Genomic DNA, 16,551 nt, shown 5'->3' on the forward strand with positions numbered 1-16,551 from the left:
GACATGATGGTTTAAAGGGGGGGAAAAAAATAAGAAAAACACGATTTAATTCAACGAAACAATCATCTGTAGACTTTGTGCACAGGCGCGATCATTACTTACTTTCAGAAATCATGACTAAAACACCTTGAATCCAGCCGTTTCTTTCCCGTGTTGAATATCTTGTCGGCTGACACATGAACTGATTGTGACAAACATAAACTAGTATATTTACCTAAAAAAACGAAGTATATAAACAGTATTTTGTCGCGTGTTATTAATAATCTCCATTTCTTTTTTCCGGTGCGCGGGAGTCGTCTCATGCACGCGCCTCAATTTAAAACGACCAACAGTCAAAATCATTATTCTGTTAAACAATACAGCTTCGTTTTGAATTCCACCACATAACTATCATTTACAAGTGATCTCATATCTCATAGGACACAGCTTTAACTCTTCAGCACCTTTTTTTAAGCTTGACTACTGCTCTTACGGATGTTTAACAATAGGAATGGATAAATTAAACAAAAAGCTTCCTTACGACACCAAGGTGAGTAAATGACAATAATTTCAAGGTCTGATTAATCCTCTTTACAAACAGATTGAGAAATAGCTTTTAATAAATTAACTGAAAGTGAAATTAAAGAAAACATCCATTGAGACTCACACTGAAGGAGGAGGAGGTGCGGCTCTTCCATATAATAGTAGCGTTCACACATGACGTGGTGATGAATCTAGATTAGCCTGCTGTTCGTCATCCTGGAAAAAACGCTGATGGTGTTGGTTTCGCTGCAGCTGTGTTCAGTGGCTTTGGAACTTCTGTAGGTAGAGTTGCTTTGTATTAGATATTATACTTACTAATGATTTATCAATAAGGAATATATATATATATATATTTTTTTTAAAGATAAGCGCTTTGCCTCTATTTAGATGCATGCTGGGTAGAAGTCCACGAAGAGGAATGCTGTCATCTCGTCTCTCAAAGTACTTTGAGTCCAATCCAACAGGTTCACCGCTGGTCAGATCAGGGATATACGTTTAATTGCAGACTGATGGTTTGATTGGAGAACAGGAAGTCAGAAGATCAATATAGGAACTTACTTCTCCTTATTGGCCGGCTGGGAGAAACCAGCTGGACTCACTTCTGCTGCTGAAGGTTTGACACTCATCGGGTTAAACTGGACCTATGATCGAGTTTAGTTGCAAAAAAGATTCTGTCACAAACATTCATAATTATTGATGTCAATCAATCAAAAAAACACAAGGTTGTTCACGAAGACTTTAAATCGCAAAGCTGTTATATCATTATGAATCTGATAAGAATTATTAATAGTCATTTACATATTTCCCCAATTATATGAGTTTCTGTTAATAACGTTAATGTAAATTATAGTGAAAATTCAATAAAAGATTTACACATACCTTCTCCTTAAAACTATTAAAATAAATAATATCAATTTGTTAATTTACAACAAGGTTGTTTTGTTAACTAAACAATACATGTTAACATTAGCTAATGAGAGTAACAGTTGCTTATTGTTAATTAATGTTGACAAGTGTTGGATTTTAATGATGTATTAGTAAATGTTGAACTATGGTTCAGAGTTCCAGCATATTTTTTTTCTCCCGCACAAGCGTTTTCAAAACCGCATAATATGGCAACACTGGCTGTGCTAGCATTGTTAGTTCATGTTAGTAAACTCATTACAATAAGGTTTCATTACTTATTATTAGTTAAATTTATGATCACACTTTAACAAGACAACATTTTCAGCCAAAAACAGGACTAGGTTTTGCATTGTTTACACGTCAACGTCATTTTTGGGACTGAAAACATCCAATTAAAAACGCGTTTCAAAGCAGAAGAAAAAAAAAAAAGCGTCCTGGTGTGTGAGGGCTGTTGACAAGCAAAGTATGGACTTAAGTTACTTCACATTACAACCAACAGCAGAGACGCATCTTATACACTCGGCAAAATCTGTTTACTAAGGTGACAGCGCCAAATAACGGCCTGGCATACATAGAGTGTTTTTGAATATTTTTCACAGATGAGCAAACGTGTATCATTTTGAAAAAGTCATGAAAAGTCTGTGAAACTGTCAACATGCAAATTGAAAAAAATAAAAAGAAAAAGTTTTTGGCTACACTGTTGTCTTGTAAAGAGCTTGAAACACTCAGACCACAGAACCAGGAGAAACAGAAAGAGAAAGAGGAAAAAGCCTGCCTTTGGTCCATTGCTGCTGGTCAGGACAGACCGGGGTCCTGAGCTCACACATGAGAGGGTGAGAGGATATTTGGAGTTTATGGTAGAGGTGATGGGGAAAGCCTGTCCCAAAGATGACAACAAACCTTTACTATCAAGCTGGAGAACAGGAGGAGGACTACATCACTTCACTCTCACATGCAGATCATCAAACTACAGCTGAAGGCATGATTTACAGTCTGCTGGATCTGTGTGCATGTTGTGTGTGTTGTGTGATTGGTCACCATATTGTGCGGGACAGCGGCTGATCTCAGTGCAGCTGCAGGAGTCTCAAACATGGCCACAGTTTCCTGCTTTCTAGAGAGCTGATTCTCATTCAGCTGCTTGTTCAGCCACGTTATTACTGAGGGAGAGCAAAGCAGAAAATACACATGAGAAAAAAAACCAACAACAACAACAACAACAACAACAACAACAACAACAACAACAGTCTAATTAAATCATTTATATTACATTCAAAATAAAATCTCATTGTTTCAAAATGTAATAAAAAGATAAAATAATAACTGTAAAAAAACAATAAATAAAAATCCAAATCATCAAATAGAATTTAATAAAATAAAACAAATACAAACTTTACAACAAAAAAAGTAAAATAATTATTAATAAAGAGGAATACATAAAATCCAAAATAAAGTATTACTGACTGATACTCAAAATGAAAATAATAATAAATGAATAATAGAACATAAAACAGACAAAATACACAGCTTTAATCAAATGTTAAAATAAAAAACTGTTTTACATTTAAAATGCATAAAAACAAATCAAATATTAATAAACATTAACAGTTATATAAACCAAAAATATGATAAAAAAAGATAAAATAAAGCAGTATAATGTCTTTATAAAATTTTAAATTAAATAATATATTTTTAATTATTTTTATTATCAATATATTAAAATGTTTTACCCAAAATGATAAAGTAAAGCAATGTATAAGAGATAAATACACAAAAATACATAATGTAAATAAATAAATAAAACAAAAGCTAAAATAAACAGAAGCAAAAAAGACACTGATAAAATTCAATCAAAATTCTGGCTTAAATAACAATAATTAACATCAACAGATTTAAAATTGACAGAAATGCATAAACCGATTTAAATGATGAATAAAGAAGTAAATAATAAACCAATAAAAAAACATAATGCTTATATAATAACTCCAAATCAAAACAAAATAAGCCTGCACAAATAAAAACTTAAAATAGAAATAAAACTATAGTAAAAAACTAAACTGACCATTCTCATTAGTTTTTAACACTTCCCTGCTCTCGTCCAGCTTCTGAACAGTAGCTTCCAACTGCTCCTTTAATTTTGCTGCCTAAAAACAGAAGAAACCGAAAGAGGCCGTTAAGAAGAGTCATCCTCATCTTGTGGTGTGTTTTAGTGTGCGTGTGAGAGCCGCACCTCCTCCTCCTTCAGTGTGAGTCTCTGCTGTGTGTCCTGCAGCTCTCTCTGCTGTCTCTGCAGTTTGTCGCTGGTCTCCTGCAGGAGCTTCTCTTGAGAAACGGTGACGCTGTTCTTCACCTTGATCTTCCCCAGCAGAGCCTTCAGATCTGCCTGCAACTTCTTGATGATGCCGTTTGCCTGTGGGGGGAGATTGCTGTTTTCAGGACACTGAATATTGAACGCTGATTGCTGCTGAAAGTGGACACAAACCTTGATGAGCTCCTCCGACAAAGACTTCACTGTGGACTCCAGCTTACTGATCTGAAGCTGCCTGCTCTCAGCGTTTCCTTCCACAGAGTTCTAGCAAAAATAAACTTAGCAATTATTACATTCGTAAAGAAAAGAACAGGTTTCATATTATATATATATATATATATATATATATATATATATATATATACATACATACATATACACACACATACATATACATACATATACACATACATATACATACATACATACATAAATAAATTACATTTATCAAAATAATAATTTTTATTTATTTAATTTATATAATAATTACATTTATGAGCCTTCCTGTGAATTTGTATTGTTTTCCAAATATTTCCCAAATGCCATTTAACAGAGGAAGGAGGATTTCACAGTATTTCCTATAATAGTTTTTCTTCTGAACAAAGTCTTTTTCATTCTAGCCAAAGTAAAATAAACACATTTATTTATTTATTTTTTTTGGTCAATATTGTTAGCACCCTTTAAGAATTTTTCCTTCGACTGGCTACAGAACAGACAACAGTTATGTTTCCTCTTATTTTGTGTTTAAAATGTTTAGTTTTTTACAAGTAAAACAATATGAGTGTTATTTTGTATCTACCAATGACATTTCTCCAAATTTCAGATGTTGCCAGTGATCTTTCTTCCTCATAAACAACAGAAAGATAGCGCCTTTTGTTTTTAGACATGTTTGTATTCATTTTAGTCTACATTTTTAGACAAAACAAACTACAGTGTTTTAACTTCAGAAGAGTCAGCAAATCAATGTTTGGTGAAATAACACGGATTTTCAAAATCACAACAAATTAAAACATTTAGAACTTGTTTTTTAAGAATTTTGCTTTACACAACAATATTTTTCTCTGAACTTTGGAAGAAATGTCAAACTTTTACAGACAAAAATGAACATTTCACTGAATCCCAAACCTAACAAATCCAGTAAAAAATAATCAAGTGGTCTCTTAATTTATTTTCTAGCTGTATATATTAGTGTTGTCACGATACTGGAGATTCTAACTTTAACACCTTGAAAAATACAATTTTTGATATCGCAATGAACCTGCCACCTTATTAAAGATAAACAAAGCTGGAATTTGGTGTTTTTTCACATCAACAAAACATCTTGCGATAGTGCACTTGGGAAATAAAAAGCTTCGTTATTATAACATTCAAAATGCAACAATGTACCGTCAAAAAAGAAAAAAATTAACCACACAATACTTTGCATTTTCAAAATAAAATTAAATATCATACTAGGCCATCACGGTGGTGCAGTGGGTAGCACAACCGCCTTTCAGCAAGAAGGTCGCTGATTAAAGCTCCGGCTGGGTCAGTTGGCATTTCAGTGTGTTTGCATGTTCTCCTTGTGTTTGCGTGGTTTTCCTCTGGGTGCTCCAGTTTCCCCCACAATCCAAAGACATAGGGGTATAGGTGAATTGAATAAGCTAAATTAGCCATGGTGTAGGAGTGTGAATGCAAGAGTCTATGAGTGTTTCCCAGTGTTGGGTTGCAGCTGAAAGAGCATCCACTGCGTAAAACATATTCTGGATAAGTTGGCGGTTCATTCCGCTGTGGCAACCCCTGATTAATGAAGGGACTAAGCCCAAAAAAGAAAAAAAAAAGAATGAACTAGGCCTATGCCGGCAGCCCTACTACAAAAAAAAAAAAACCTAGTAAAATCAGTGTAATCTTAATGTTCATATTTTCTGATTAAACCAAAGGTGATTTAGCAATACCGCACAACTGACAATCTAACTGCAGAGTAACAAAAGCAACCACAGAAATGATGGGCCCCTTGTCCTCCAGCTGAAGGGTCAGTGACCCCAGCAGGCTGCCCCAGGGGGGCAAAAGTGATCACTTTTTCTGATGTTATGCTTTTCTTTTTTGCGCTTCATCATTGTGCACTGAATGTTAAATAAACTAATAATGAACAGCTTTACAAGAGTGTTTCAAGTGACTTTTTTATCTTCCGTCAACTGTCCAGAGTTTTAACACTGAAGCCGCTTTCTCAAAACTGAGTTACGTCATCAGTCTGGTAATATTTTAGCTTTTACCACATTCAATTTTTAATAGACCTATTTCCATTAAATTTTTTTTAATCGTCTGAAGGAAAAAAACTAAACAGCTAAACTAATGAGTTATTTTCCCCACAGCCTTCTTTGTGTCTAATTTACCAAAACACACACACACAGCTCTCCAACCTTCTGCTGCTGCGTGGCCTCCAGCACTTCTTTGGTCCTCAGCACAAGCTGGTCTTTATCCTTGATCTCCTGCTCCAGAACGGCCACTCGTGTCTGCAGCTGATTCAGCAAACGCTCCTTCTCATGACACTCGCTGTCCAGGGCGCTGTTCTCCCTCCTCAACGACAACACCTGCTGCTTGGACCGCTGACACTCCTAGATGGAGACCCACAGAAACAACAGTCTGTTTAGGGCCATTTACAGGACATTTTCAACCAAGATTTTCTAACTTTTCATGCATTTTGCCTGTTTGTTTACATGCCAACAGTGTTTTTTTGTGCAAAGTTTTGAAAATGCTGCCTGTCGTGTCCATATAAACACCCGAAAACAAAAGTCTTTGAAAATGATGAAAGCATAATGTCTTTTTTTTTTCTAAATTCTCGCTATTCCACAAATCAAAACCTCAAGTCATCATAGACAAGAACACAGCACCGAATATTGACCTGGTATACACAAAACCTTTTCACAGATTCGTAAACTGATTTCGAAGTTGAAGTTTTTTGAAAACACCGTCATTGTCATGTCAAGTCTTTGAAAATGATGACATCATGTGAGTTCACAAATTTTAAAGACTTGTTTTGTGAAAAAAATAAGAAATAGATTAGATCGTGCATCACGATTCTTTTTCTAGCAATTCTAAATCGACTCTCAAGTCATCATAGACAAGGAGACAGCACCAAATATTGACCTGGTAAGCTTAATATAATGTTCTTGGTCTTTTTCACGGATGGTTTTGAAAAGTTTTAAAAACTCAAAGAAAAGATTAAAAAAAAAAAACTTTCCCATTTTTGGCTATATTGTTGTGGTGTAAACAGTCTCAGACTTTCCCAGTAGCTCACCTCCTCCAGACTGGTCAGTTTGGCTTTGAGGTCTCGGATGGTGGAGTCGCTCTTGTATTTCTTGTCAATGAGCTCTCGGTTCGCCGTCTCCAGCTCGGAGACTTTGGTTTGTAGCTGTTGAGTGCTTCTGTGATGAGACGACTCCAGTTCCTGACGCAGCTGTTCATTCTGCTGCTGCAGACGGCCTTGAGTCTGACAACACAGCAAGTGAAACACTTCATGTGGAATTTATTTACAAAAAGGGATAAAATGACTGATATTAGCATTCATTTAGAGTGATCGGACCACGAGTGCTGATGCTGTCTTGAGCAGGTATAGACCCTTTTCACAATATGGTGATGGATGACACATTTAACAGTCAACAACATCTTAGAACCTGGAAAGCTTTTAATATTTAGATAAAAAAAATAAAAAAATAGATAACTGGACAATTACATTATGTCAGTAGGTGGAGAACACGTGATTTTGACAACGTTCAAACACATTAAACTGAATGAGTGTTTACTACTGATGAAAAGGCCCATTAAAGCAGGTCTAAATAAAGCATTGCTTGGACATTTAGATGTTCAGTTCACTAGAAAAGTTCTATGTCAGCCTACACATGATTACCTCCAGAGCTTTTTCACGCTCAGCGGTGAGATCCTGCATGTGCCTGCTGGACAGAGATGTCGTTTGAGATGTCCATTCAGACCGGAGTTTGTCCAGTTCTCGACTTTTCTCAGACAGGGTCTAGAAGATAAGAAAAAAAAAATAAGCAACAATAACATAACTTTATGATAAACACAATATTTGAATAATAAAACAGCAAAATACTGGAAAATGTTTGAAATAATTAAACAAGCTCTTAGGCTCACAACATGCAGTAAATACTATCATCTGTAAATATTTTGAAATGGTTTTAATATGCTGATCTGTTGCTATTTCTATTATAAATGCTGGATTTCATCACCAATTAGAAGACAGTTAGCAAAAACTGAGATTTTTTTACAGGATTCTTTGATGAACCGAAATTTCCAAAATGATCACATTTATCCTCATTGTAATTTTTATTTTAAATTAATGTATCCTTGCTAAATACAAATATTTTTTATTAAAACAAAAAAAAAAACAATAATATTAGTTCATCACAGTTATGAACTCATAGCATCTTTTGAAGAGTGTGGGACGTATCAAACACTAGAGAGCATTTGATTGGTCAAATTTTGAGGCAATGTTACGAAAATCCCCAATTGATTTTTATAAACCTAAAGAACTATATGTTTATATCTTCGAAATGCAAATGTTGTCTGGAGTACACGACATCACAGATATCCTTAAGAATAACATATTGATACTAACACCTTTAATTCTCTTTATTTTATTTCACAGGGACTTTAAAATGTTTTAAATTGCTTTAATATTTCATACACTTACTTGCTGTGCATAATTTAGCTGTCTTGTCAGATCCTCCTCAGTCTTTCTTAACTTCTGCTGCAACTGCTGCTTTTCCTCCTGAAAACACACATATAAAAATTCATCAAAATTAGTGGGATTAAACCACAAAGTATAGCTGCTACAGTCAGGCCCACAATGTTACCTTTACAGAAGACAAACAGCTGGCCAGATACTTCTTAATATCAGTGTCAGATCCCGGCAGCAGTTTCAGAGAGAGATGTGTGAGGTGTTTAAAAGCGTTTGTCTCCACAATATTGAGGTTTGAAGGACTGTGATCGAACGCTGATGATGATGACGAGAGCTGTAAAAGAAACCTGACAAAAAACATTTGAATCACCAATATTAGTTTAATTGATTGTTGACCAAAAAATGAAAACTTGCTTTTAATTTAAATCACACTGAGGACATTCAAGATGTATCGATCCCCTGAATTGTTGGCCTTAGTGATTCAGCATTTGGCTTAAAAGGTATTTTAAACTTTTTTTAATTAAGTAGTGACAAAACTAATGTCCTTCTCATTGGGACTAAAAGTGTTTTGGATAAAGCTGATAACTTTACAATAAACATTGATAATAGCACAATTCTTCCCTCTGTGCATGTAAAGCGTTTGGGTGTCATCTTGGATAGCACACTCCCATTTCAAGGTCACATCAATAATATTGCGCATACTGCATATTTCCACCTGTGTAATATTACCCGTCTCTGCCCTTTTCTCACAACCAATAACACAGCAAGTCTCATCCAAGCATTAGTTACTTCACGTCTTGACTACTGTAATACACTTCTCTCTGGGTTTCCTTCTAAACTTCTCCATAAACTCCAACTGGTTCAGAACCATGCAGCTTGTGTCATCTCTAGGACCCCATCTCATGAGCATGTCACACCACTTCTCTATCAGCTTCACTGGCTTCCGGTTAAGTTTCGGATTGATTTTAAAACACTACTTCTCACTTTCAATGCACTTCATAATCATACTCCTCAAGATCTCACCAAACTTCTCCACATTTACCCCTTCTCGCAGTCTTAGATCAGCCAACTCTTTCTCCCTGGTGCCACCTTGCACTCGATTAAGCACAATGGGAGCCAGATCTTTTAGTTCTACGGCTCCTCGATTATGGATTATCGCTTCCCCTGGATGTAAGGAGCAGTGATAGTCTTCACACTTTTAAATCTCGTCTCAAGACCCATCTTTTTAAGCAGGCTTTCTTTTGACTATCTTTTACCATGTTATTTTATACTCACGATGTGTTTGTACCTGCAACGTTTTAATTTGTTCTATTATGGCAGTTGATGCTTGTTATGAGGCGACCTTGGGTATCCAGAAAGGCACCATTTACAAATAAATATTAAAGATAATAATGTTGCAAATAAATTTCAGTTTCTTGCATAGGCTGACCGTTTAGCTTCAAAACTCCTAAATGTACTTTCAAAAGCCACTAGTATTCATTTTTAATAATTTTTTATTGTATTTCTTTGACTCCCAATGTGCCTATTGCTTTGATTTTTGTGTAAAATAACATTACAAAAAACAAACATGTTAGTGTGCACTATTTTACCTTACAAGAGTTACATTTTCTTAAATCGTTTATTGCAATTTTCATTTTTGAAATAATAAAAAAAAAATGCTCTAAGTGACATTATTTGATTTGAAATTTGGAAGACATAAGAAATGTTATCAAACATGTACAGACATGTATGCATGAAACCCGTACAAATTAAATCCAGAGAATTTTCAAGTGGTCTTTTTTCCAGATAGATATTTATAAAATTACATTTTTTAATAGTTTCATTTCAATAAATTTATATTTTTGAAAATATTTTTAAAACACCAAACAGTATTATTATGACTCAGTAAAGACCAATAAGAAATTTTTGTCCTAAGGTTGACTAATTCATCAGTAATTATTGATTTTAGCGTGTCTATCACTTTAACAACTGCAATATCTGAAAATTATTATGAATTATAACCTCTCACCGTGGGTTTTCTTTATCCTGTTCACAGATGCACTGTTCAAGCAAGTCTATAAATTTCTGTGGGAATGATGTGAAGTCTATTAAAAGCCCCTGTTGTACTTTTAAGCTGTGAAGGAGAGCAAATAAAATTATTACACAGAAAATAAATCACATATAAGCCTAATAGCAGTGCTAAAAATAAATATGGGTCATTATTATTGATAAAATGACACTTTTAATACCACAATACCTTTGAAAATCCTCCTCTGATATGATAAGGTTGTATAAAAAGTAAAGATCAGTATCATCAGTCAGCCGTACAACTAAATCCTGTTGATCAAAAACATAAAAAGATAAGTTAGAAGACTAAATAAAAATACATGTTTTATGAACATGAATATGGTTGTATAAATGTTATTAACTAACCTTTCTGTGAACAGGGCTTGATGGTAACTGCAGTTCAATACTAACGCGAATAACCGAACGCCTGTAGTTACAAAAAACAACATATATAAACACATACAGACCCGTACGTCTCCGAAATGCTAGTAATTACTGAAAAATAAAGACAAAATCCATACCATTAATCAATTTAAGCATTATTTGTGTTCAAAAACAATACAATCAACACAAACCTCTCATCGGTGTCTTTACTCTTCACCAGCACCTGCAACCGCTTGTTAAAAAGTAACTCCGTCATTCCTAATTCATCCAAAAAAGCAACGATAATAATTAAAAAAACGTGTATTCGTGTTTTAAAGATGTTATTAGGTTGTAGAAAGAATCATTTGTTGTTCGCGCTTCACTCCCGCGTTTGTCCGTTTCCAACCGGAAGCGAGATACACTTCAACCTAATCACGCGTATCATCGTATTTCATCATGTTTTCGTTTTTAACAATCGTACAACACAAATGTAAACGTTTAAAGCTGTATTTAATTTATAGTTGTGCGTGAATAAAGCAGATAAAAATGAAAACGTTTGATATCAGAGTTTACCGGCGCGCGTTGTGATTGGCCAAGAGTTAGACGTCAAACGTGAACGCGGAGTGGGCGGGGCGTTGAGGAGTTTTGAACATGGCGGTGAGTAGAGCTAACGTTTCCACACCGTTCACATTATAAACACTTTTAAGGACAAATGGTGTTATAAACAAACATATAAACACTTTTATATCTCGTACACTCTTAATGTTGATATTTTACACTTTAAGGTCTGCTGGTTATTGTAAATGTGACGTGTGGTGTATTTTTGCGCTAAGCTACTAGTCTGATGTGTATTATAGAGGCCTGTATATTGTTATATAATATGTGTTTGGTTCCTCAGGACAAAGACAAGAAAAAGAAGGAGAGTATTTTTGATTTGTCGAAATACATCGACAAACATATACGTGTAAAGTTCCAAGGAGGTCGCGAAGGTGAGGGAGTTGCTATATGAAATAAATTATGGGTTGAAATGTTTTATATTATGATATTTAAATGAATTTTGTTAAATTTGACACTACTGTTTCCTATTTTCAGCAAGTGGCGTCTTAAAAGGCTTCGACCCGTTGTTGAATCTTGTGTTGGACGGCACCATTGAATACATGCGAGGTAAAATGTGCTAATGTAAACAGAATATTTAACAAGTCGTCACCCCAGGTTCTATCTGACATTTTTGTCAAAATTGAGTTATTGACATATTCTTATTAAATGACAACTTATTTACATTATAGGATGTTTTTTTATTAGTTGTTTACATTTTAAGACTTAAAAAAGTTACATACATACTGTTTGCTATATGGAATGCAAAAACGTTGTAGCTCAATATCTCAGAATCATTCAGAACGCAGATAGAACCTTATAATTTCAATGTGATAATCTTGTTTTTTAATTTCTCACAGTATTAGTGTTAGTGTGGTTAATCTTAATAAGTGTGAACGCTGCAATTCAAATTTTAACATACAAACTCTAATATGGATTGACTGATGTGTAAATGCATCTAAATCAACCAAAAACAGGCCATGATACCATGATATGAGATGTAAAAATAGAGAATGCTCCAGCATAGCTGTTTTTGTCAGCATTACAATGTTGCTCCTTACCGTTCAGTTCAGGCATCAGAAACATAGTCTTTCAGCAGATCTTCATTTGGGTGTGTGTGTGCGACAGAGAGACTTCTGGTGTTGGTTTGACATTTTATATGGTGGCTGAGAGAGCTTAAATGCACTCCAAGTTATATAGTTCACCAAAAAAAATTATTCTGTCATTGTTAGGCATGGACCGGTATAAGATTCTGACGGTATGCTGACCTTGGATAAAAATATCACGGTTCCACAATATCACGGTATTGTGATTACTGCTCTACAAAGTTATTTGTGAATGTCTGGATAAAAAAACAACTTTTTTTCCCATTGAACATGGTACATGTTTTTTTAACATTTAAAATATTTTAAAACGATAAATGTCAGGCTAAATAATTTAAATAAGTCATGGACTTCTGCTGTCTTAATTAGTTTCAAAAACACAGATTTCATTTGAAAAGGCATCTTTGGATTTCTTTCTTTTCTTTGGATAAAGTAAGCCACTGCACGTTTCAGCTCTACAGCATGCTGGATGTTGGTTTATAAGAGATTTGTTTTTTAGATTTACTACCATGATTTCCTGAATCATGGTAGCTTGTGATATGGAGGGTCCTTTCTACTGTTGGCCAAAAAACTCAATAAAAATAGTCGTAAAAAAAACTTACAAATACCTTGAGAACAGTATAGCAGACCATTTTAAGGGTTTTAAAACCTTAAATTTTCAAAACCGTGGTAAACCTTAAAACGGTTATCTTCCCATGCCTAGTCATTGTATACTCACCCTTTATATGTTTTAAACCTTTTTTGAGTTTCTTCTGTTAAACACAAAAGAAGATATTTTGAAAAATGCTAAAATGCTGTGACCATTGACTTCCATAGGATTTGTTTTTCATACTATGGAAGTCAGTAGTTAAACAGGTGAACTATAACTTAAAAAAACAACAACAGGTAAACAGAAAAACACTGATTGAGAAAATTGAGACACATCTTCATGTGATAACATGCACCGAAAAGTGTCGGGGGACCTGAAAATGTGATGAACCAGACCCGCTGCTTCCTGTTTAGAGTCAGTGGTGTTGTCAGAGCTGAGTGTTTTACTTTAATGTCCTGGTTGTATGATTCCTTGGTGTTTGGATAATTTTAGCCCTAAATGCCGACAACACCGCTGACTCTAAACAGGAAGCAGCTGGGTTCGTCACTTTATGGGATTCCCAGACACATTTCTATGTATGTGTTTGAGAATTTGCATGCACATTTGTTATCAAACTAATGAAGGTTACTTCTCAGTTTGTAAGTGTTTTTCTATTTGTGTGTGTTTTCTTTGCTTACAATGCATTTGACCTCTCTAGGACACCATATTTAACTGAGAAAAAACTGCATGCGTGCACATTAAGCAAACAGGTGTATGCCTGGAAATTCAGAAAGTCACAAAATGTGTCATAACTGCAGCTTCTTTTCTGTTACAAATGCGAGTATGACTGCTAGACAAACCAGGACTGAATGTATAATTTTCTTTGTTGGTTCAAACAAACAAACTGACCTAAACTACAAGTGTGAACACTCTAATGCAGGGGTGGGCAAACTCGGTCCTGGAGGGCCGGTGTCCTGCACAGTTTTGCTCCAACTCAATCAAACACACCTGCTTATAGATTTCTAGTGATCTTGAAGACACTGATTAGCATGTTCAGGTGTGTTTGATTAGTGTTGAAGCTAAACTGTGCAGGACACCGGCCCTCCAGGACCGAGTTTGCCCACCCCTGCTCTAATAGATGAAAAACCCTTACCTCAGTGATTTATTATTATTCTGAATGGTTTCATATGATTTCTGACCAAATTCTTTCCCACACAGATCCTGATGATCAGTATAAACTGACTGAAGACACCAGGCAGCTCGGTCTGGTTGTTTGTCGAGGGACGTCTGTTGTGCTCATCTGTCCACAGGATGGGATGGAGGCTATCCCGAACCCATTCATCCAGCAGCAGGATGGATAATATTCTCCCTGTGTTCCTGTGCAAATGCCTGGTGAAGAATACAGATGGTTTTTGTTATCTCGGAAATCATGAAAAACGTAACATTTTGTATTTAGACTCAGGATAAATGTTTGGGTTTTTTTTGGATTGGATTTTGCTTTTGTGTTGAAATGTGTGTTGATTATGGTTCTGAATTATAAGGCATGTTTTCTGTTCGTGAAAAGGGGTGCATACTGATTCCCTGGTTCTTTCTGTGTTGTTTTATTACTGACTTTAATAAACACCTGAAATTTAAACATTTAAGCAAAAACTAAGATTATACCTGTACCTCTAAGGGTGGATCCCACAGGTTTTTCTTTTAAGAAAGCTTTTGTACACAAACGGACACCGTCATTCAGCAAGCTTTCTGAGAACATTGTTTGTGTAATCTAGTATTTTGAAGGGCTTTGGTTACTGGACGCCTTGAGAAAACATTCTTGTTTACTTAGATGGTGTCTTCTACTGTGTTTTACACTAAAAAAAATAAATCCCAAGATTAAAGACTCTGTTATGGACCCTTCTCTAGGAGATGTTTTTCCTTCTGTTGTGACACCTTAGATAATAAGCTTCAATCTCCACTTTGAGTAGAGGTTATAATAATTAGAAATTTTTCTAAATGAAAAGTCCCAAAATATACTCAACATTATTTAAAAAAAACACAATGTAAGTTGTCAGAATATGTTGAACCTTATGTCAAAGGTGACATACAGGTGAAGTCAGAATTATTAGCTCCCCTGTTTATTTTTTTTCTTTAACGGAGAGAAGATTTTTTTTCAACACATTTCTAAACATAATAGTTTTAATTACTCATTTCTAATAACTGATTTATTTTATCTTTGCCATGATGACAGTTGACTAGATATTTTTCAAGACACGTCTATACAGCTGAAAGCAACATTTAAAGGCTTAACTAGGCTAATTAGGCAAGTTATTGTACAACGATGGTTTGTTCTGTAGACTATCGAAAAAAATATAGCTTAAAGGAGCTAAAAATGTTGACCTTTAAAATGGTTTTTAAAAAATGTAAAACTATTATTCTAGCCGAAATAAAACAAATAAGACTTTCTCTGGAAGAAAAAATATTATAAGACATATTGTGAAAATTTCTTGCTCTGTTAAACAGTTTTGGGAATTTTTTTTTTTTATTCAAAGGGAGGCTAATAATTCTGACTTCAACTGTATATGATAATAGCTATAACAACAGAACTACTGTTGAGTATCAACTTTATGCAAGGGCATTTTCTTTGTGCAAAGCATTTAATGCATTATTCATTTTAGTAAATAAGAAAAACAAACTCTAGAGCAGGGGTGGGCAAACTCGGTCCTGGAGGGCCGGTGTCCTGCACAGTTTAGCTTCAACACTAATCAAACACACCTGAACATGCTAATCAGTGTCTTCAAGATCACTAGAAATCTATAAGCAGGTGTGTTTGATTGAGTTGGAGCTAAACTGTGCAGGACACCGGCCCTCCAGGACCGAGTTTGCCCACCCCTGCTCTAGAGCCTGGTTCACACCAATAACTTTAATGATAAATATGTGTCCTCACCATAGCTATTTACATTAGATGTTGCCTACACTGTTGTTGTCTATTGGAAGGAATGCGTCAATAGAGCTGCCATTTTAGTACAGGGTAACGCTCATTTGAAATGAATGTGGGACCAAGGTGTAGGGGAGGACTAGCCATCCAAAGCTATAGATATGTAAACATACATGTATCTAAGATTGGGAGTTAATTTTACATCACTGTTCTATATCGATGGATATAGGCACGAGAATGCACCCTCCCTGTTAAAATGGATTTAATCCATGTCCTGAAATCACACCCCATTCCTGCTTTCACTTCTAATTCTAACGGAGAGAGCGATTCGTTTGTGAATGAATCTCCATTATGAACGACTCATATGAACCATCGATATCTCTGCATCTTAATATGCATATCCACCTTTCTGATCTAAATGGTATTTAACACGTGTAATATTTAATAATTTAGCATGGACAGTGTGCACATTCAGTCGATGTTATGTAATCAGGCACCCTTGTAAGTTACTTCAAAAACTAGCCGTTACTTCTTTTAGCTGACAATAAT

At 35.1% G+C, this 16,551-nt stretch overlaps 2 protein-coding genes across 4 annotated transcripts; one reads left to right on the top strand and one right to left on the bottom strand.

Moving 5' to 3' along the window:
- Positions 1–650: 650 nt before the first annotated feature.
- sass6 (SAS-6 centriolar assembly protein) lies at positions 651–11,406 on the bottom strand. 3 transcript variants are annotated; one of them, XM_056448002.1, is made up of 17 exons: positions 11,033–11,406; positions 10,824–10,884; positions 10,648–10,727; positions 10,420–10,524; positions 8,587–8,758; positions 8,424–8,501; positions 7,620–7,739; positions 7,011–7,202; positions 6,133–6,327; positions 3,908–3,997; positions 3,656–3,835; positions 3,488–3,569; positions 2,467–2,585; positions 2,204–2,341; positions 1,081–1,163; positions 900–994; positions 651–798 (listed from the first exon to the last, which is right to left on the bottom strand). In XM_056448002.1, the coding sequence occupies exons 1-17, from the start codon at positions 11,095–11,097 to the stop codon at positions 734–736; spliced, it is 1,920 nt and encodes a 639-aa protein (XP_056303977.1). In that variant the 5' UTR covers positions 11,098–11,406; the 3' UTR covers positions 651–733. The 3 variants fall into 3 exon arrangements, with proteins under 3 accessions (XP_056303977.1, XP_056303978.1, XP_056303979.1); XM_056448003.1 differs by having other exon boundaries at positions 2,204–2,305; positions 11,033–11,405; XM_056448004.1 differs by lacking the exon at positions 2,204–2,341.
- Positions 11,407–11,431: 25 nt separating this feature from the next.
- lsm7 (LSM7 homolog, U6 small nuclear RNA and mRNA degradation associated) lies at positions 11,432–14,979 on the top strand. The gene is made up of 4 exons (XM_056448005.1): positions 11,432–11,477; positions 11,719–11,809; positions 11,913–11,984; positions 14,304–14,979. Exons 1-4 carry the CDS (start codon positions 11,472–11,474, stop codon positions 14,444–14,446), a joined length of 312 nt encoding a protein of 103 aa, XP_056303980.1. The 5' UTR covers positions 11,432–11,471; the 3' UTR covers positions 14,447–14,979.
- The last annotated feature ends 1,572 nt before the right edge of the window (positions 14,980–16,551 follow it).

Source organism: Danio aesculapii, chromosome 22 (genome assembly GCF_903798145.1).
Source record: "Danio aesculapii chromosome 22, fDanAes4.1, whole genome shotgun sequence".
In the NCBI taxonomy this organism is placed as follows: domain Eukaryota; kingdom Metazoa; phylum Chordata; class Actinopteri; order Cypriniformes; family Danionidae; genus Danio; species Danio aesculapii.

Coding starts and splice junctions, on each gene's coding strand:
- sass6 (XM_056448002.1), bottom strand. CDS start 11,097: ATGACGGAGTTACTTTTTAACAAGCGGTTGCAGGTGCTGGTGAAGAGT. Junction 8,759..10,419: donor CAGGATAAAGAAAACCCACG/GTGAGAGGTTAT, acceptor GTTTTTTGTCAG/GTTTCTTTTACAGCTCTCGT. Junction 3,570..3,655: donor TCACACTGAAGGAGGAGGAG/GTGCGGCTCTCA, acceptor TTCTGTTTTTAG/GCAGCAAAATTAAAGGAGCA.
- lsm7 (XM_056448005.1), top strand. Junction 11,810..11,912: donor GTTCCAAGGAGGTCGCGAAG/GTGAGGGAGTTG, acceptor TCCTATTTTCAG/CAAGTGGCGTCTTAAAAGGC. Junction 11,985..14,303: donor CACCATTGAATACATGCGAG/GTAAAATGTGCT, acceptor TTTCCCACACAG/ATCCTGATGATCAGTATAAA.